This window comes from Sminthopsis crassicaudata, chromosome 1 (assembly GCF_048593235.1).
Source record: "Sminthopsis crassicaudata isolate SCR6 chromosome 1, ASM4859323v1, whole genome shotgun sequence".
In the NCBI taxonomy this organism is placed as follows: domain Eukaryota; kingdom Metazoa; phylum Chordata; class Mammalia; order Dasyuromorphia; family Dasyuridae; genus Sminthopsis; species Sminthopsis crassicaudata.
Genome location: NC_133617.1, coordinates 64807246 through 64830107, shown reverse-complemented (window position 1 = coordinate 64830107; position 22862 = coordinate 64807246). Strand labels below are relative to the sequence as shown.

General features: G+C 39.6%; 1 protein-coding gene across 1 annotated transcript in view; it reads right to left on the bottom strand.

Moving 5' to 3' along the window:
* PIAS4 (protein inhibitor of activated STAT 4) overlaps positions 1–13517 on the bottom strand; it is a 55091-nt gene extending 41574 nt beyond the window's left edge. The window contains exons 1-2 of the mRNA XM_074307930.1: positions 13353–13517; positions 7900–8323 (exon numbers count right to left, since the gene is read on the bottom strand). Coding sequence (XP_074164031.1) covers positions 7900–8323; positions 13353–13379 — 451 coding nt within the window. The 5' untranslated portion in view covers positions 13380–13517. The remainder of the gene's footprint in view (positions 1–7899; positions 8324–13352) is intronic.
* Between the last annotated feature and the right edge of the window lie 9345 nt (positions 13518–22862).

Sequence of the window (22862 nt, the reverse complement as noted above, 5' to 3'; positions counted from 1 at the left end):
GTTGTGTGACCCTGGGCAAATCACTTAATCCTATTTGCCTCGGTTTCCTCTTCTGTAAAATGAGTTGGTGAAGAAAATGGAAAACAGGTCTAGGATCTCAGCTGACAAAACCCCAAATGGGGTCACAAAAGGTCATATGTGACTGAAAAACAAATGAACACTTACATACCCCTTAAATATCCTCTCTTTAAACTAGGGTGCTTCCTGAGAACTGGCAACTTATCTTAGATTTCTTTATCTTCACAGACTTAAGATCCCACTTAATAATAAACTTTTTACTGATTTTTACTAAATGCCTGTTAATATACTTCCTATTACTCTAAGAGCTAATGGGGCACAGCAGACTAGGAGTTAGGAAGATAGGGGTGAAAGCACTCAGGTGAGTGCTGTCTTAGGCTACTCAAAGACTGTTTAATTACATAAAGTGTATTGGGAGAGGGAATTCCTACTCTAATCAAAATTAAAGGTCTTTTAGGGAAGGCTTAACCTCACTTCCAGATTTTCCATTCCCTTAGCATCTCTTTTTCATGTCAGGGCCCCTAGGGGTGCTGAATACTCCAAACTCTGATGTGGGACTGGAGCACTAAGAAAAAGAGAGACTGACTGCATATATTTAAATTTTAAAGCAAGAGATTGAAGCCTCCAGAAGATGGAGCTATAAAGTGGGAATGATACCATATCATATTCCATGCTCCCTAAGTACATGCTGAGCTCAAGAAGAAAATACCCTTTGCTCGGTAGCCCCACCCAGCTGGCTGAACCTATTTTGGGTGGGAATGAGAGAAATGCACAAGCTTTTCCAGAGTATCTGATGAGGGTTGAAGACAGGAGCACTAATTTAAAGGGATTAACTAGCATGCTGGTCAAATGCTATACAGTGGTAGTAGTAAATCCATGAATCATATTGAAGAGTAAAATGTCCAGTCTGATTAGCAATTGGGACAGGGGAAGAGTATGAGAGAGAATAGAAGGAAGAAGGCCAACAAAAAAACCGGCAAAGAATAAGCGACTAAGTATGACAGGCAGTATGATTTTGTTGAAAACACACTGAGCTGTGTTTTAGTCAAAGCTCTTGTTACTGACAGGTTGGATCACCGTGGTTAAGTCCCTTTATTTCCTTAAGGTTTAGTATTCTAATGATTTACAGGAGGATGTTGAACTAGAGGAGCCAAGTTCCCTTTCAGCTCTGATGTTTAGTGAAACCATTCTCTCTTGTGGCCTCCCCATCCCCCAGCAGCAAGCACTGCATTCTATTTGATTTATGTTTCCTCTCTGCCAGGACATTCTCCATCGGGGATCCATCTATGGCGGCCTGCCCTTCAGAAGAACACGACCACTCAGGAATACTGGATGTATCACCAGATTGCTAGCAGCAGGCGAATGCAGAGGAGACAAATGGAAGGCAAAGTCTCTTCTCTATTCCTTTATTCCAGAAGAACTAATATAAGGTGCCAACAATGCAGGATGATGATTCCAATATCTGATAGCAAGAATGATGTTGGGAGACACTCAGGAACACTACTTCTTATTCAGATCTTTGATAAAAATGGCTTTTTAATTTTAGAAACAGGTATCCTAAGTTTAACATGACTATGATTTAAAGCTGGAAGAGGCCTTAGAGATCAAGTTGAATTTCCTCCTACCTTTTTAAAAGTTTTGATGAATCTATAAAAATCTCAGTCCTTTTCACATACTATTTAGTGAGCCTTTCCTTGTAACAAAGAAAAATTATTAAGCAAATCCAACCTCAGTAACGATTGCTGAGAGCATGTCTAACATTCCACAGTGATAGTTCTCATCAGGAAAAGAGGGAAGGGACATTTATTCCCTTCTCCACTGATAATCACAACATTTAGCTTTCTTGTTGCAGGTATAATGACCAAGCTTAGCATCATAGAGAAATGAGATATATGCACCTCTTTTTTGAGGGTGGAGGTGGAGAACAGAACTGACCCTAACCTGAGTGGCCAAGCCGAGATGGATAGCTGAAAGAGGTAAGGATTTTGGTAGTGAACACGTGGGTCTTCTGACCAGGTGTTCCAACAAGTCAGGACATCAAGTCAGAGCATTATGTGAGTAGGTATAATAAAGGCTTTTAAGATTACACATGGCTGTTCTTGAGCGCGCTACCGGTTATTAAGCTATAGATTCAAGAGATCATGGCCTCAGAGGAGGCGAGCCGGGTAGAGTTGACACTGCAAAGGTCAGTGGTCAAAGGTACTCTGTTGGGTCTAGGGCAGACTAGTAATTTTAACTGCCAGGAGTGCATGTTACAAATGGTAAAGGACTATGCATAATGTCATTCAGTTGATGTGCTTTGTTAGTTCTATTTAAATTATGGCACACCCCTTCTCCCCTTTATTTTCTGATACATTTCTGTGGAGAATGAAATGAAGTATATGACATTGAGATAACAAAAATAAAAGATAGCAATAACATTTAAAAACACAACAATGCACAAGATTCAATGTCATTTTAGTCCAACCTCTTTATTCTACAAATAAAAACTACATGGAGAGCAAACATGGAAGAAACTTGATTCAAACACTGACTCCAAATGGAGCTTGCCCCCCTACTATACCATGCTGGATTCCTCACTCATTTTAATTTCCCTGGGAGATTTCTATTGGTTTTATCTACTCAAGACCCATCTCAAACCCAATTTTATGAAGTAAAATCCTCAGCTCATTTCCTTCTCTAATGCTTCAGCTGGAAGGGCAGGTTCATTTCATTTCAATTTTTAAAGAGAGCACCTAATAGGTGTCCTTCTTTCCTGTCCTTCAGTTACTAATCAAGATGCAGTCTTTCTCTATGTCAATCCCGTCTACATCTATATTTGATGTTATCACTCCTCCCATCTTCTCAGGCAGAATCCACCTTCAATAATCATCCCCCATTCAATCTTCAACCCCTATTTGATCCTTCCACTCTGCTAACTGTATCTTTTCAGTAGATGCCTCCACTCAAGTCTTTCCTCAAGTTTTTCTTACAATCTGGCTTTCAACCTTATTCTACCAAAGCTGCTCTCTCCAAAGTTATTGAGGATCTCTGAATTGCCAAACCCAATGGCCTCTGCTCATTCTCCTTGACCTATCTGGCAGCCTTTGACACTTTTGGTCACAAAAAAGAAGACTCCCTGAGTCTTCAGGACACCACTCCTTCTTGTTCTTTCTCTGACTACTCCTTCTTTGTCTCTTTTGCTAGCAAGTATACCCTGGAATATCCCACAGGGTCCTATCCTATCTATTCTCTATCCTACTTCACCTAAGTGATCTTATCAGCTCCCATCTCTATGATAATGAATTCTCAAATCTTTATTCTGCCCCAAATTCTAATTCTAAATCTCTTAACTGCCTTTTAAATATCTTAAACCGGACAGTGGACAACAAACTCAATTATGTCCAAAATGGAATTCATTATCTTTTTCCCTAAAATCCCACTTCTTTCCTATTACTGTAGAGGATTACCCCATCCTCCCAATCCCTCAGGTTTGTAACCTAAGAGTCGTTCTGGAATCCTTACTACCACTCACCCCCTCATATATCCAATCTATTACCATGACTTCCATTTCACCTTTGAAACAGCTTTCAAACAAATCCCCTTCTTTCCTGACACTGAATACCTTCATCACCTCATATATGGATTATTGCAATAAATAGTCCAAGGTGGGTCTTCCTGTCTCAACTCCTGTCCCCACTCCAGTCCATCCTCTAAAGTTCAGTTCTGATTATGATACTCCACTACTCAATAAATTCCACTGGTTCCCTATTGACTTCAATATCAAACACAAAATACTGTTTGGCATTCAAAGCCCTGTTAACCTAGCCCCTGCTACCTTAATATCCTAGCCCAAACCTATGTCTCACTACACTATGACTCTCCCTCCTGAATGCTGTGATCTGGCCTTCTTGGTGTACTCTCATGAGCTGTCACTATCTCCACTGCACCAATGATTCATCACCATGTCTGGAATTCACTCCTTCCTTACCTGTGATTCAAAGTCCTCTTCCCTTAAGACACAGCTCAAGTACTGTTTTCTGCATGAAGCTTTCAAAGCCCTGATCCTCCCAACTGTTCACTCCAACTATCTTGTAATTAATTCTTTTATTTATCTGTTTTCATTTATTTTTCATATGTGCTCCATATACTTCTTTATATATTTGTCTCCTCCATTTAAAATGTTTTCCCAGGGACCTGTATGTGCCAAAATGTTTGTGGCAGCTCTTCTCGCAGTGGCTAGAAACTGGAAGATGAATGGATGTCCATCAATTGGAGAATGGTTGGGTAAATTATGGTATATGAAGATTATGGAATATTATTGCTCTGTAAGAAATGACCAGCAGGAGGAATACAGAGAGGCTTGGAGAGACTTACATCAACTGATGCTGAGTGAAATGAATAGAACCAGAAGATCACTGTACACTTCAATGTTGTATGAAGAGGTATTCTGATGGAAGTGGATATCTTCAACATAAAGAAGATCCAACTCACTGCCAGTTGATCAATGATGGACAGAAACAACTACACCCAGAGAAGGAACACTGGGAAGTGAATGTAAATTGTTAGCACTACTGTCTACCTACCCAGGTTACTTATACCTTATAACGTGCAACAAGAAAATGGGATTTACACACATATATTGTATCTAGGTTATATTGTAACACATGTAAAATGTATGGAATTGCCTGTCATCTAGGGGAGGGAGTAGAGGGAGGGAGGGGATAATTTGGAAAAATGAATACAAGGGATGTTATTTAAAAAAAAAAATTACTCATGCATATATACTGTCAAAAAAAATTTATAATTAAAAAAAAAAAAGAAAAAAAATAAATAAAATGTTTTCCCCCAGTTGAAATAGAAGTGTTTGCAAGGGTTAATGTTGAAAAATTATCCATGCATATGCTCTGTCAATAAAAAGCTATAATTTAAAAAATAAATAAGTAAAATAAAATATTTCCCCCCTCCATTATAATTTAAGCTTCATTTTTTTTGTACTTGCATCCTCAGCGCATAGCTCAAGATACCTGGCACACATGACGCACTCATTGCTTGCTGTTGACTGCTGTTACAAGGCTGTGTGAGTTTTAGGAAGAGATTTTTTTTTTTTTTTTTTGTAACAATATAGCTCTTAGTAGACTTGAAAATATATCTTCCCAGAAATGAGAAGAGAATGCCTAGGAATGAAATAGGGATCTCCTCAGAGGTAGCAAAAAAGGGAGATACTAATTTGGAACTATGTTCTACAGCAGTGCCACTACTTTAAATCTTTAAAAGATTTAAAAATCTTAAAGAAGGGAAAAGAACATACATGTGCAAAACCATCTGTAACAGCTTTTTTTTTTGTGGTGGGAAGAATTTGAAAATTGAGGGGATGCCCTTCAAATGGGGAATGGCTGAGTAATTTCTACATCGAGTAGGCTGATTTCAGAAAAGCCTGTAAAGACTTAATGAACTGATGCTGAGAAAAATGAGAACCACCAATTTCAATAGACTTGGGATAGAAAATGCCATTCATATCCAAATAAAGAAGGAACTATGAAGACTGAATGCAGAGCACAGCATACTATTTTCACCTTTTGGGGTTTTTTTCTTTTTCATTTTTTTTTTTTTTGGTTAATTTTCTTTTATAACATGACTAATATGGAAATAGGCTTAAAATGACTGTATGTATATATGTATATATATCAAAATGCTTGCTGTCTTGAGGAGGGGAGAGGAAAGGAAGAGAGGAGAAAAAAAATTTGAAACTCTAAATCTTACAAAAAGTAAATATTTTACGTGTAATTGAAAAAAACAAAATACTATTACATGAAAAAAAAAAATTGATGAGCAGGCAGATTTTAGAAAAACCTGGAAAGAATTACATGAACTAATGCTGAAGTGAGCAGAACCAGAAGAATATTAAAGAGAGTAACAACAAGATGAATGATCAATTATGATAGTGATGATCAATTATGACAGACCCAGACCTAGATCTCAGCAATACAGTGATCTAAGACAAATTCAACAGACTTATGATGGAAAATATTGTTCACATCCAGAGAAAAGATCTACAGTGCTGAATGCAGATCAAAGCATACCAATTTCACTTTTTTTGTATGTGACTTTTCCCTTTTGTTCTGACTTTTCCCCCATAACATGACTAATATGAAAATACGTTCAAAATGATTAGACAAGTATAACCTATATCTGATTGTTTGCTGTGCTGGGGAGGGGGAAAAAACATCTGGAATTCAAAATTTTACAAAAATGAATGCTGGGGGCAGCTAGGTGGCACAGTGAATAAAGCACCAGCCCTTTAGTCAGGAGGACACAAGTTCAAATTTGGACTCAGACACTTAACACTTCCTAGCTGTGTGACCCTGGGCAAGTCACTTAACCCCAATTGCCTCAACAAAAAAAGAAAAAAGAAAAACAAATGAATGCTGAAAACTATATATGTAATTGTAAAAAAAAAATAAAATATCATAAAGTGGAGGAGAGGGGATGCACTGTGGTTAAGATAATGCCACAAGTTTGTAAGTTGTACTAGGGAGCTTTACAAACATTTTTCCAAGTACTAATATGATAGCAACCAATATGTTTAATTCAATCTACAAGTTTCTCTTTAATGTAAGACCACCTTCAATGTTTATCTTGCTCTTTCCCTCCAATTTGAAAGTGCTCAAATTCTGAATCAAATTATCCTTAAAGTAGCGATCTAAACAAAATATTGTCCCTTGCATAAAGTGTGGAGACTAGAAAGGTCTTAAAAAAAAAAAAAGGTTTCTACAATACAAGTGTTTGAAAATGTAAGTAAATATGGGAGAAATTATGGAAAGCAGAGTAAAAGACTTAAAAAAAAAAAAAAAGGTTCAGAGAGTTCTTTCAAATTTAAATTATGGTAATAAACTAGCATTTTGAACCAATCTGCTTTATGCCAGCTGGGTACATACCATGCCAAAACAAAATTTATAAGAGCAAACACTATGTTCAAATACTGATTTTCCTTTTCTCCCATTGTCAATCCAATTATTTACTTCTTCCAGGATCACTCCATACCAATACCGTAGCTTAAAAATTATTATAATGACATAATACTCAGTTTAGAGAATTAAGGGATACAGATACACCCCTTCCCTCAATGACCAATGATCTCATATCTTGGACTGTTTACTATTCTTCACTTAAAAGTTTGTGAGAAAAAGTGTTCATGATTTATCCTTTTATTTCTAACATACTAACTAGCTTCTAAAGACCAGGTAGCTACTTGGTAGCTGGAGAATTAAGAGTTGGAAGCCTACATGAAAAGGAAATTGTTAGAAGCTATTTCTTTACTGTTAGATTTCTAGTTGCTTAATAGGATATAATATACATGGTAAAGATAACATGAAAAATAAACAAAAATAAAGAATATTGAAAATAAGTCAGACAAGACTGAAGAAATGAAAGAAAAAGAAAGGTTAACTTTGAAGAGACTGTATTAGGTGATCAGTTTTGATAAATTCTTTAAAAAGTGATGTGGCAAAATACTGACACTCTCCCCACCCTCCACCCCTTTTTTTCCTCAAGAGCTGTTGAGGCAGAACTGCTACTGTACCCACTCTGGAATAAGATGGCAGTTCAAACGTACCAACCCATATATTACTGAAAATGATTCTGTGAGGCCAATAGTTGTCAACCCCACACCAAAGTTGGAAAAGGAAGGTCTGAGGCCTACATATGAACAAAGCCCATTAAGGATATCTCACCTTATTGTAAGGCAAAGACCCTGACTGTGTGTAGAAAGGGCATGGTCAAGGTAAGCCCCAAGGTAAGGGCCTTGAAGCTTAGTTCTTAAAATGTTTGTTTTGAAACACACAAATACACATATTCCATGTATATCACAGGTTCAAAGCCTGTCTCACTCAAAAGACTCACCTAACTCTGTTGGCTTCAGCAATTCATCCAAGATGTTAAAGAAGGGCAGTTTCACCAGGCGGACTTCTGGCTTGACAACTTTAGAGGGTAATCGTCCAAGTCCATTTAGATATTTCCCATATAGCACAGGATAGTCAATGTTAGGAGTAGAAATAGAAGTCCTGGGGACAGTATTTCCCCGGTCATAGGAAGAATGTATGGAGAGCGGGTCCAAAGGCCGGTGGGGTTGTACAGGGTCAGAGCTCTTCTTGGCATATCGAGTCTCATAGAGTTCCTTAATTTTCTTGAAGACTTCAGGGCTGCAGTCAAACTGGACAAGCTGTAGCGCCCTGGTGACAAGTTCATGTTTAAGTCCACTCTTACTTCGGCCAACAAAACCAAGAAGCATCTGGAGATCAGAGACTCTAAAACTCATCACCATGTTCTAAAGGAGCAATCATGGGGGGGAAAAAGTCTTAAAATTAGGAACAACCAGTGAAATCTAAAAGCATTCCTGTAATCTGGGTAGGCTAGGATTCAAAGTGTTGAAGTGAAAAATACTCTCTTTGCAACACCTACTCTTCTGAATTCATCAGACACCCTCATCTAGCCCTATCTTCACCCTCCACTTGTGACAGGTTATTTAGCAGGTAAGCATCTTTTCAATTTTTGTCCTATTATTCCCAGTCACTAACTCACATCCATATCTTTGCCCAGGACATCTTCTCATCCTGAGTATATTCCCCACTTCTATCTTTCATGTTCTAGCTTAAGAACCTTGTCTTCCACTAAATTGTCCCTGACTCCCTCCCCACCCAGTGATCTCCCCCCCAACTCTCAACATATAGTACTTATTCTCTATGCTTGTGAATGTTAGTTGTTTTTATGCTTAATTGTCTTGTATCCCAGATACATCTTACATTTTTGTAATCTCCATCATACAAAAAGTATAGCAGGTACTAAATGAATATTGTTCATTAGATCACAGTAGTTTCCTTGTGAAGAAAACTGCAGCTATGAACAATGCATGCACAACTCAGTAATAGTCCAATGTACTTATATGGCATAATCAAAGAAAAAAAGGCTGCAAAATCAGATCAGTAGATTTTAACAATTTATGTTGTCATAGAAGTACCTTCCAGTTTTTGGTAAAATGGTTAAGTAGATGTGTTAAAATACTGATAATCAAATTCTATAATGTTCAGAGTTAGCTAATAGTAATTTGGAGAATTGAAAACAAATGGCAGAAGGTCAAGGAAGTGGGGATTCAGCTAGATGAACATAAGAACAAGAGAAATGTCATTTTACTAATATTTTGCCATTCTGACTCAATTTTGATTTGCTGGGAATGAGGCAATGATGCTTATATAAAATCAACTTTACCAGAATATTGATTTCTAATGTCTGATTACTTAAATAAACAAGAACAAGCCTGCATTAATACATTTCTAGTTTAATAAATAGAATGGTAATGTAATAGAAAACTGTACCAGCAGTCAAGAGACTAGAATCACAGTCTAGGCTCTGCCCAATTAGCTATTGAGATTCCAGGCAAGTCAGTCCATGAACCTTGGTTTCTTCATTTATGAAATGCAGGGTTAGGTTAGAAGTCCCTACATTATGCCTATATATGGATGGACACCCAAGGCTTAGGATGGTGCTATACTATCAATATCAGTGCAAAAAGATTTGCTCAAAATACTGCCTAGAGTTCTTCAGTTTCAAAGAGTTATTATAAAGAGAAAAATACTTTGTGAATCTTGAAAGCATTAGGTAAATGAAGTTTCTTGGTGTGTGAAATTAAAAAGGAGCAATTTAAAATGTTTTGCATTCTTGTTCTCTATAAGGGGGGGGGTGTTAACCAGTGATCTAACACAAAAAAAATTTTGTGCATACATATGTACGTGTGTGTATAATATGTTTTTAAAATATCAGAATTCTTTTATAATTCTACGCTTTGTTTTATATTTTTATAAACATAATAAGAACAGGGGCAGCGAGGTGGCGCAGTGGATAGAACACCAGCCCTGAATTCAGGAGGACCCGAGTTCAAATCTGGTCTCAGACACTTAACACTTCCTAGCTGTGTGACCCTGGGCAAGTCACTTAACCCCAGCCTCAAAAAAATAAAATAAAATAAAAAGAACCATTTCTAAACGTTATTCTAAAGGCTCATAGGTTTCACCAGATTGCCAAAGGAGCCCATGACACACAAAAAAGTTAAGCACCTCTACTCTAAAGCTTCAACTTTGGTTCAGTTACCTGAAATCCTGTAACCCTTAAATAGGTAATCACTTAAATAGAACTAACCACTCTGTGGTTACCTGTGGAGGCTGCTACAAAGAAAAGGCCCAAATATATGGCTAACATATCTGAGTATGATATCTGATAATACTGGGCAGAGGGATAAAGTAACAGGAAGGGTTTGCCTTCCCCAAACTCTTGTAGACAAGAACAGGCCTCCTGGAAGAGACCCAAGATTTTAAAGGAAAAGGGCTATATCATGCTGAAGATAGAGTAGTAATAAATGTGGAGTGGCCCTTTGCTCTTTTAAGTAGGAAAAAGGATTCCTAATGAAATGATATGAACTGCAAGCCTTAAAGAGTAATATAAACATAACCTATTAGAGATACCATCCAGGCACTCTCAAAAAGGCTTATTTATCAATCTAGACCAAGGTAAAAGAGCTCCCAATAAAGAATTTGGAACATCTTAAATCTACTTTTCTCAAGAAGCTTCAGTGGCTCTCCATTACCTTCAGGATAAAATATCAACTGTTTGACATTTAAAGACTTGCACCACCTCACTCCAATTTACTTTTTCAGACTTTTCAAATTACTCCCCTTTATGTGCTACACACTCCAGCCAAACTGGCCTTTTTGCTATTTGTCTCTCCCATTAGTGCCCATCCTCCATGCCTAGAATATTTTCTTCCTTGTCTCTTCTAAAATTTTTAGTTCTGCTAACAGGCCATGAAAGGAATTTCCTGATTTCTCCAAAAATTTGGTATCTAGTTACTTATTCCTGTGCTTATTTTTCCTCACTAGAATATAAGTTCCTTACAAGCACAAACTGTAAATTTGTGAATCCCCATTGCCTAACAATGTGCTAGGTAATGAACTATACACTGGGGATACAAAAGAGTTCCTGCTCTCAGGGAGCTTAAATTCTACTGGGAAAACAACATGGACACATATGTGCCTACAAGGTATCTGGGAAGATAAAGAAAATATTCTGTTTCAGCTGTCTTAAAGAAAGCAGTAGCTGAGGAAGTACATTCCAGACATGGAAACAGGTCCTGGAAAATCATAGAAAGTGCTTAATGAATATTTCTTGGAATGAATTGTCGACTTATTACATGCTTTTTGCTCAACAGCTAATACTGCAACTCCATCTTCTCCCAACTAAAGGGAAATAGAGGAAGAAAGTAAGGAAAGAAAAATGATTAAAAAAAAACAAACCTTAAAAGGCAGGACTCATGCTCACCCCCATTATAAATCACTACTGGCTCAGGCTAGTCCACATCAAAAGTATCAAAAAACTGCACAGTGTCATTGCCCTACAGGTAAATAGCCTAATCTTAAAATTCAATCCCTATGTTTAAGTTTATCTTTCTTGTTTTGCAGTACTTCCCCCAGTCTGAAAATTTCAGCATTGATTGGTCTGACAGCAAATCAAATCTCACACTAGCCAACAAAATTTAAAAATCATTCCCACCTAGAATGTGGTAATGCTGCCCCCAGTTCTAGACCCAGCCTAGGCTTTACTATATTTTTCTTTTTTAAGGAGGGCAGGAGTTTAATGTACCCCTAAATCGTCTTTTGCGATGATGACCATTTCTTTGTGCTTCATCTAGAAAATATTTAGTAGTCTGATCTTGATCTGCAAAAAATATTCAATTCAATAAATAGTAAATAACTGTGAGCTAGGAGAAAAACAGTTCCGTGAATGGGGAACTAACTTTGAAATAGGGAGAACTGGATCCAACTTGTGCCTCAGGCATTTCTAAGGATTTAAATCAGCAAAATTAAATTCAAATAGAATGTATCCCAGGAGGGATTACCTATGTTTTACAATATTTGTTTTGAATTTTACAATTACATTTTAATCTGGTAAGGAACTCACTTTTTAGTTTTGCACTTGTTTGACACCTGCTAAATTAGAGACACAGCAGTTTTGCTTTGATTTTCACAAAAATCACAAAAAGTTTTATAAAACTTAAAGTCCCCAGAAGACAAAAAAAATACAATTATAGCTGGGTAGTAGACCATCATTCAAAACTAAGGGAATTACAAACATAAGAAAGTTCCTGGCCCATCCCACCCTCCAAAGGAGTTTATAATCTAGTAGAAAGTGAGGGAAGCCTTGTATACATCCTCTCAATAGAATGAAAAGAAATGGGATGGGAGGAAAGAGTGGAAGGAATTAAAAGCATAATAAAGCTTCCCAAACTTCACAAAGAATGTTAAAAATCAAATAGCTCCTCGGCATTCAAAGTCCAAGTCTTCCCCATCCACCTCTCTCCCAAAAAGCGAGGCGGTTAAGAAGGACATCAGGAGTGATGATGCCCTAGAGACAGAAAGAAGGAAAAGTAGCCTCTCCCCTCTATTCCCACCTTAGGAACTGCTCCCAATAATCTAAGATATGGTGAGCATCCCGTCCAAGAAAAAAAGGACTGTAATTAGTCAGCCCGTGAAACAGGGGAACCTGTTCAGGGGAGAAAAGCAAGCCCAATAAATGAGATGCAACCTGTTCCAGAGAAGGACTAAAATTGGAGGGAGAAGACTAGAAGATGGGATGCTACCAGTCCCAGGAGAGTGGGGGGCAGGGAATAAGAGTTGTATGACCCCCCCACACCAAATGGAAGGCAATCTCCCAAGAAAAAGGGAGGCAGGGTGTCGGAAAACAGTGGGGGGTATGAAATCCAGGAAAATGGTAAACACCTGTCCCAAGAGGGCAGTTAGGGGGTGTCAGGGTGATTAGGGGAGAAGGAGCAGGTGTCGTGTCCGAGGTTGAACTGGCCTGGCCTAACTGGGGTGGGGGTGGGGGGGCAACAGTTGAGGGGGGAGGGGGGTGGGGGAGGGGCGGAGCTGCCAGTCCTGGAGGGGGAGGGGTTCCTGTAGAAAACGGGGGAGGGGCGAGCTGGGGTCAGGGCGGGGGTAGGGGCCGGCGACTGCGGGGATAGGAGGTGGCCCCAGCCCCCAGGAGAAAAAGCTAGCCCGGGAAAGCAAGGAACTGGCCACAGCTAGGGAGGGGGCGGCAGCGGTCGCGGCGTCCCGGGCCCCAGGACGGCAGGACGGCCTAAGCAGGCCACCGCCCCGGCGCCCAGAGCCGGGGAGCGGAGGAGGCTCAGGAAGAGTATAGAGACGAGGTCCGTCCGCCCCCATTTCCCCCCCGACCAGCCTCTCTTTCGAGCCTGCCTCTGGGCAGCCCCGCGTCCCGCCCCCGCCCCCCCGAGCCGCTCGCTCACTTACTTTGGCCTCCACCAGCTCCGCCGCCATCTTGGCCACCAGCGTCCCCCGCGCCGGGAGCCCCAGCCGTCGCGTCACGTGACTGCCCGCCGCTCGCAGTCGCAGTAACCAATCAGTACCCGCCGCCCCGGCCCCCCTACGCCAGCCTAAGCCCTTTCTTCCTTGGGCCGCGCTGGCGTCCGGAACTCCGCCCCTCCCCCCAGCCAATCACCTCAGCCGGAGCTATCCCCGGGCTCCGCCCACTCGCCCTCCTCCGATCCTCTGAGATGTTTCTTAAAGGAGCACGGGAGCCTTCGAGGTGGGGAATCGAGCTTGAGCCTGCCGAGGGAGGGGGTGGGTGGCTGAGGCCCGGCAAAGAAACAATGTAGTTCGGGCTGTCCTGGGCCAGCTAGGCCGAGAAGGCGCCAGGACTTAGCTCGGTGCACGCACTACCGAACTGCAGCCGAACCCTGGCGCTCACTTTCGGGATGGGCGGGGGAGTGCTGCTCGGCGAGGAGAGCGGCTCCCGAGGCGGGGCGCCGCGGTATCCTAACGCCGGGCAGCGCCCGCCGCTGCCGCCCTAAGTTCCAGCCTCTGCCGTGGCTAATGCTGCCAGGCAGGGAGCCGGGGCCGCGGGAAGAAGTCCCGGAGACTGAGCCCGAGCCGTCTGGGTCGTTTGTGGCCTTTGTTGTCACTTAGTAGGAGAAGCCGCCGAGTGCCCGGAGGTTGTTTGGCTCGGCGTAAACCCACGAGGGAATGGGGGAGGAGGGAGGGAGGGAGCAGAGAAAGGGGCGGGGGAAGCCCGGGGAGACGGCCGAGGGGAGGGAGCGCGCAGCACGGAGGAGGGAGCGAAGCTTCCTTGGAGACTCACCCTTTAACTCAGTCCTCGGAAGCCGGAGGAGGAGCTGGAGGAGGAGGAAAGCCGGCGGCGAAGGGGCGGGGCCGCGGGCCGGGGGAGCCTTTTGTTCCGCCGGCCTCACTGGGGACTCTGGAGAACGGGGCGGCTGAGCCTGCCCTCCTTCCCTCGCTCCCCTGCAGTCCCACCTTCCCGGGCCCCTTCCAGACCGCCTGGAGCCTGCGGAGGGGCGAGTGCATCCGGTCCGGACGCGCCTGCCTGCTCTCCGGAGGGCGGCAGTGCTCTTTCCATGGTCTACCCCTAAGGGCTGTTGGAAAGAAAAGACTTGTAAAAGTAGATCCAACTAGGGGTTGGCTTTGGATGAGACTCTTCCCTTCCGGCTCAACTTCCCTCTTACAAACGGGAAACTAAGGCACGGCGATAAGCATTTATTAAGCGACTACTACGTGCCCCGAATGGGCAAAGTGGTGGGATACAAAGAAAAGCAAAACTACGACTACCAAAAAAAAATTGCCTTTTATTAAAAGAGTTTACTCTATCGGAGCAGACAATTTACAGTCACCTCTGTACAAACAAGGGTAGATGGCACAAATTGAGGGACATCTCAGAAGGCACTAACGGGCATCCCGAAAAGCTTCCGATAGAAATAAGATTTTGGCTGATGGAAACTAGGGAAACCAAGAGGGGGAGATGTGTAGGGACGAAGAAAAGCTAGTAAAACTGCCAACCTAAGCCCTAGACTCAGCCTTCCAGTCCTACTGCCTGCTCTGTGAGATGCAAATACAAGAGAAACAACATACAAACAAGCTCTAATGGGACCAAGTAGAAGATAATTTTAATGGAAGACAGCCAGTGAAAACTTCTGAAGTGTTATGAGAGGAATAGCACTAAGTGTCGTGTTCTGGCTGGTTTTCTGGAGGTCCTCGGACCAGCCTTCGATTCGGCAGAGTAATCACGAGACTAGCCAGGGATAAAGTCCAAATTCTTTATTGGCTCCTTCACAGTCTGTTTCCTTCCTCTGGGGCCCGGGTTAGTTTTCTGGAGGTCCCCTGGAATGTGTCTTGGTTTCTGCGGGGGAGGCAGGAGGACCACCATGTGGTCTCTGTCTTGAAGTCTCCCTGAGTCCAGGAGCTTGTGCTCCAGCCTCCAGTCCTCTGACTTCCCAGAGTCTGTTCCAGTCCCTCTCTAGGTCTGACTCTGGCCTCTTAAATACTCTATTACAATTAAATCTATTCACCATACTGAGTATAAACCAATCTTATCACTAGTGAACCATTATTTGTTGTAAGATTAATTCAATCATATTAAACTAGAGAACTATTAATCACCATGCTAAACTATCTTAGCAATTCCACTGAGTTAACACCTTGTAAGAATCTGTGTTTCAGAGTTCTGGCTCATTATAGGCAAGAGAGGGAAAAGTACAAGCCCAAAGTCACACTATCAGAATTTGGATCATCCCCTTATAATGTTGTCATTTAACACACATGTCCAATAATAACAGCTAGAATTCAGATGTCATCTTGAAGTTTTGCTTTATTGCCTCATTTGATCCTCATTATAACCCTGGAAAGTGGGTGTTTTTATTACTCTCATTTTACAGATGAGGAAACTGAGGGAAATAAGTTAGATGATTTTCCCAGGGTCATGCTGCTGGTATCTGGTTTTGTTTTGTTTTGTTTTTGTTGAAGAATTAGGGTTAGCCACTCGTCTAAGAAATTTTGTGTCAGAGGCCAAATTTGAACTCTGGTCTCCCTGACTCCAGAGCATGCAGCTACTATCTGAAAGTAGAATTTGAATTCAGTAATTCCTTTCTTCAGGTCCATTGCTTTATCCAGTGCTGCCACACTACCTGGTTTTTGTTGTTTGTTTTGTTTTTTAAATTTATTTCCCCAACTAAAGTTTTTTGAGAATAAGGACTGTTCCTTTCAATCCATAAACTGCCACAACATCTAGCACAGGTATAAACAATGCTGGAAAAATACCATATAGTTATAGCAGCCAGAAGGAACATATGAAATCAAATCTAACTCCCTTGTTTTACAGCTGAAGAAATTGAAGCACAAAGAGGGAAAATAATGCATTGCAGATCACACGATTATAGCAGATTTTGAATTAAAACTTAGGTCTCCTGAATCCCAGGCCAAGGCTTTTCCCATTCCATCATCATTCAAAAGCTGCTGTCCTTGGTAAATGCCAATGGGTCATCGGAATGGTACCATATGGGGCTGACAAACGTTATTCTATCTATTAGATGAATGTTGCCCAGCAACAGAATAGGCATGATGAAATAATCTGCTTTTCAAATATGTAGGTATACAAAAGTTAATATTTTTTTACTATATTAAATAATACACATAGTAATGTTATGATATATTGAACAAATTTGTTATAATGTATTATGTCATACATTATATAAGACATTGTATAACAATTGGAATGAAGAAAGTATTGAGTAAAAGAATGGATTCAATCAAACAAGATGAAAGAGATAAATGAGTTTAATGCTTTAATGACATTAAAAAAAGAAACCATCTCTTTGAAATAATGCAAAGCAATTGTCAGTGGAAACAGGATTATTAAAGGAGATGTAATAAGACAACATGAAGGGCAGGCAAGTTAACCTAGCTGTGACAAGGCCACCTGAGAGAGGAAAAGGAAGTAGTCATATGTTCCAGATACCTTAACCATTATCTTCTGGGATCCTGTGGAGAAGACCTAGGATCCTGCTAAGCACCTAGATAATTGGGCCAGCTACTCCAACTGTTTGATGCTTGGGGTAACAATAAATTTTTTTTGTCTTAAAATATATATATAAAACACCCTAGGGAATAGCAATGCTTTCAGCTCAGCACCCTGAGCCACCATTCTTGTAATCAACTCCTACGGGGATGCAGCCTGGCAACTATTCCTGTAGATACCAGCTACATCCCCAGTTAATGAAGACTGGGAAAAGACTCCTTGAGACTGTATTGTGGTTCAGCATCAGGAACACATGTAATGTTCATCAATGGAAAAGATTAAAGAAGAAGCAGTACCATTGTTGGTGGAGTTGTGAATGGATCCAACCATTTTGGAAAGCAATTGAGCAAATATGATCAAAAAGTTATCAAACTATGCATACCCTTTGGCTTATATCCCAAAAAGATCTTAAAGAAGGGAAAGGGACCCACATGTACAAAAATGTTTGTGGCAGCCCTTTTTGTAGTGGCTAGAAACTGGAAGATGAATGGATGTCCATCAATTGGAGAATGGCTGAATAAATTGTGGTATATGAATGCTATGTAATATTGTTCTGTAAGAAATGACCAGCAGGATGAATACAAAGAGGCCTGGAGAGACTTACATCAACTGATGCTGAGTGAAATGAGCAGAACCAAGAGATCATTATACACTTCAACAATGATACTGTATGAGGATGTATTCTGATGGAAGTGGATATCTTCAACACAGAGAAGATCTAATCCTGTTCCAATTGATCAATGATGGACAGAAGCAGCTACACTCGGAGAAGGAACACTGGGAAATGAGTGTAAACTGTGAGCATTGTTTTTTGTTTTGTTTTGTTTTGTTTCTCTTCCCAGATTATTTTTACCTTGCAAATACAATCCTTCCTTTGCAACAACAACAACAACAAAATTCGGTTCTGCACAGGATATACTAGAAGATATTTAATATGTATGGAATGCCTGCCATCTAGGGGAGGGGGTGGAGGGAGGGAAGGGAAAAGTTGGAACAGAAGTGAGTACAAGGAACAGTGTTGTAAAAATTACCCATGCATATGTTCTGTCAATAAGAAGCTATTAAAAAAAAAAAAAAAAAAAGCATTACAATTTGCTTTGCACCCTAAGGACCACAGGATTTAATCATTTGACATAGCTGGAATCTATGTTTGTCCTTCGTTCTCGAAGACAGTGACATCAAGGAAGTGAATTGGATTTAAGTGGGGGGAAGGGGGACTGTGCAAGGTCACCTGCCCTCATTTCCCCTTCCAGAGACATCTGGGTTCAGTGACCAGATATAGATGAGGATAACTGAAAATGGCCCTGGATGGAGTGAGAGATCTTGGCCTTTTTAAGCTAAGGTTTTCAAGAGGTCTCAGTTTGACTGAGTGATTTAGGCTAGGTAGTAATTGAGGTAAAAATCTCTTTCACCTATCAAAACAAAAATTGAATCTTGGAGGTAAGGCTCTCAAGGTTTCTGGTCAAAACAGAAACTTGTATGTATTCTCTCCTTCCTCCTCCCCATTACAATATGAACTCTGAGAGCAAGGATTTTTTTCATACTTCAATCATTCATTCTCATTTATACTAAATGATTTAAGCTTATCGAGAATAATTAGACAAAGTAGGGTTAATGGTGACCAACTTTCTTTGCTCCATCACTACAGCCACATTCCAGGTGAATGTTTAGAATCTGCTGGTCCTTCTATAGACAATAGCCATACCACAAGCAGCCTTTAGTTGTCAAACTCTTCTTCCTTCCAAATTAATTTATTTTAACGTGTTAACATACTTTAGGGGAGTTAGGCTGCCCTGTATTTTTATCCTGACTTTTACTTTACAAATTTGATTGTCACACCAATCCTTTGGGGGAGGTAGGTGCTCTTATTACCCCCATTTTTCAGATGAGGAAGCTGAGACATACAGCATTTAGTAACTTGCCCAGATTTGCATTGTTAATAGTGTCTGAATTCAGATTTGAGCTCTGGTCTTGTTAACTCCAGGTTCAGTGCTCTTAACTACCTGCATGCTATGAATAACTTACTTAACTTTTCTTAGCCTATTTTCTCATCTGTAAAATAAAGGTAATACCTATAATGTTCAAAAGTTTGTTATGAAATTCAAAAGTAATGAACTGCATTATAAAATTTAAAGTGCTGTATACATGTCAGTTATTTTTGTTAAGGGGCCTTTTTTTTTTTTTTTTAAATGCTATTTGCCCTGGATGCAAAAATGGCTAGTTATCATTCTGAATATATACACATTGACTACAACTAAGTTCTAAAAATACAATAAAGAGAGAATTTCCAACGCATTTGGAGGAGGACACATTATGAATGGTTGTATGTTAATTTGTTTGGTTCTACTTAGTTAAATTCTAGAAGTTTTATATAGATTTGATTCCTTATTTTTCTATCAGATATATTTTTCTGTCAGATATATAATAGAAATGTTTAAAAATTTTATAGCATAGCAATTAAAGAATAAAAGCAAACAATTCTGAGAATAATAAATTATTAACAACAATGTGAAAGATTATTTCAAATCACTAATAAGAGTATTGAGAATGAAAATGACACACTCCCCAAATTAATAAAAATGACAAAAGATGGAAAACATTTATGTTGAAAGGGCTGTGGGGTAAGGGGGAGAAGCATTCTAATATACTATGAAAAAATTGTTTTGACCAATTGGAACAATACTAAAAAGAAGTGACAGGGCAGCTAGGTTCAGCAGTGGATAGAGCACTGGCCCTGAAGTCAAAAGGACTTGAGTTCAAATCTGGTCTCAGACATTTAACACTTCCTAGCTGTGTGATCCTGGTCAAGTCACTTAACCCCAATTGCCTCAACAAAAAAAGAAAAAGTAACCATGCTCTTCAATCCAGAAGTCCCATTAATACTCATATAGAACCCAAAGTGACTAAAGACAGGAAGACAGATCCTATATAGTCCTAAGTATTCATAACAGCACTTTTATAGTAATAAAGAATTGGAAAAAGTAGATGCTTATTAATTGGGAAATGGCAAGCAAATTGTAGTACATAAATGTGACAGAATATTATTTTACCAAAAAAAGCAACAAATAATGAAGGATTCAAAAAAGTATGAGTAGGCTTACATATATTGATAAAAGTGAAAAAATATGCACTACTACAACAATATAAATGGAAAGAACAAACAAAAAAAGGAAACAGTACACTACATATTTATAATGACTTAAGAATTTGGGCTGTTGAGAAGGCTTAAAAAACAAAACAAAACATGAATCTTCCTTTCCCTTTGGAAGATATGAGGGACTAGAGATATAGACAATTGTTTGTGTAGTATATATGCTCCTGCCTATGTGTTGTTTATTGGCTTTTGATGGATTGCTTTTCCCCTTTCCTTTCTATTTAAATTTTTGTTACAAGGGGTGGCTCACTAGGTAGAAAAAGTAGAAAATATATTTAGAAATTAAGGTGCTGTAAAAACCAAATTAATAATAAGATCAAACAATTTAGGTTTAAAAGGATGACAAGATTCAGGGTAGGAGAAACATGAAACATGGTGAAAGGAAGGAAGCAAACATTTATTTAGTGTTAATTATGTGCTAGCTACTTGCTGGAGAGGCTGTGGGAAGAGAATCATGTTAATATTCGGGTATTGGAGCTGTCAACTTATCCAACTGTTCAAGAAAATAATATGAAAAAAATGTTCCAAGCAATTTGGAGCAGTGACTAAACAGTTCATACTTTTTGACCCAGCAATAGTGATATTGGGCCAATATGCCTGAGATCAAAGATAGAGGAAAAATTCAAAATATGACAAAATATTTATGGGTGGGTTTTTTGTGATAGCGAAAAAATGAAAACAGAAATGGTAACTATTGCTTAACATTGTACACAATATACTGCAATATTATTTGTAAGAAAGAATGAATATAAAAAACACACAGAAATTTGAGATTTTTATAAGCCAATAAAATGAGAAACCATCAGAGCCAAAGGGAAAAAATGGAGACAGTGACTTAAGTAATGAAAAGGAAAAAATAAAAACCACTAACCAATCTTGCTAGCAAAGGAGTGATTTGAAAAAAAACCTCTCCTCTCAATAGAGAGGTGTTATATAGGTAGGGTCACTAGGGGGTGCAGTGGATAGAGCACCAGATCTGGCAGCTGGCATTAGGAAGACTTACTGTGTTCAAATCTGGCCTCAGACACTTAATAGCTGGGTGAACGTGGGTAAGTCTTTAATCTGTTTGCCTCAGTTTTCTCACCTATAAAATAAGCTGGAGAAATAACAAAACACTAATATCTGCAAAAAAAAAAAAAAAGGGGGGGGGAGTTATAAAGGATTGGATACTACAAACTGAGTTATATGCTTTCAGTTATACTATATTGATTTGTTTTGCTCAACTGTACTTTGTAACAAGGGATTGTTGGGGGTGGGGTGGCAATTAGGAAATGACAGTAATACAAAAAATCAATATTAAAATATTTTTAAAAAAGAAACCAATGAGGAATTAAAAAAATAAAAACAGTGGCACTGGAAAAGAGAAGTTCACATAGCTCTTTGCCCCTCTGTAATAATTTAACTAATGTAACTAGTAAATATTTTATATTTATTTCTGGTTATTGGTGGATGGGTCATTTCTTCTAATAAGAGGGCAAAGACTTTATTTTATCTAGACTTTGTATCTCTTCCAATTCTCATCACAGACCTCTGAGCATATTAGTACTGATTTTTACTAAACATACACTATAATGTGAAGCACCATGCTAGACATTAGGAAATAGGGTACGTGCTAATGTTTTGCAGCTGCCTCTTCAAGAGGTCTCTCACAGAAGATGTAAACTAGGTTAGAAATAAAAGCACATTATTTGTGGCATTTTCATTTATAAAAAAAGGACTGTGGTTAAACCCAGGAGCATGGAGAAGTAGAGGCAAAGCATATATCTGGTTCATAGTACAAGGGAGACAGAGAAACAACCTTGTCTTTAGAAGGGGAAGGATATTTAAAAATAGAAGGGTGCTCTGGGGAGAGAAGTGTGGGAATTTAAATTACCAGAATCATGATCTTCAGGATATAATAAGAGGAAGAAGGAGCTTTAACAAGAGCTGACCTCTTGCTCTGGCCTCCAAATAATGCTAGGCTCTTTTCCTACAAAATAGGGCTTTGGGCTAGGGTTTTCCTCAGATATATCTGATTGATTTTTCTATCTCAACTCCCAGACTGTGCTGCACTAAGTAGCAAGGTTAGCTAAGAAAGTTCTAGAATGGGAGATTCCAGGAAAAGGTTTAGGGTAAATTACTGGACCAGAGTAGGGACTATGTCTAGGACAGAGAAAGTCAAATGAAAAAAAGTCTAGGAGCCAAAAACCAGAGAGAAGTGTTTTCTGCACTAACCTTAAAAACAAAAATAGTTCCTGCCCTCAAGGAGAACTGAATTGAATACCCAGGAAGAAATAATGATACCTATAGCCTCAGATTTCTATACAGATCCACAGAAAACATAAGGGATTTTTTTAAAAAAGTAAACTATAGAGTTTAATGTAAGGAAGATAAATCATATCTAATATGATTTGGTGTAGAGGGTCACAGTCAGTGGGGAAATTCTGGGTGAGGTATAAGACTCTTCAGTCCAGAGGGAACCTGCTAACAATGTCTGGTTCAGCTCCCCATCTCCCCTAAGGATTCTCAGCCTTCCTGAGAAGTCATGGGGCAGTGACAACCTGTATTGAGATTGAAACAGAGTGATACCAGGTGGAAGAGCAATACCAGGTGGCAAACTACATATAATAGCAAGTTGTTTATGAGGTCCCACGTGCACAGTGTTGTTTTTGTTACATTATAAAAAGGGGAAAGTCCTTGAAATAAACAGACTCCATTTTTCCACCATCTTTGGGAGTCCTACCTCATCACTTCTCCACTAGGAAGGTATATTTTAATCACCCCATGTAGGGACTCTAGAAAG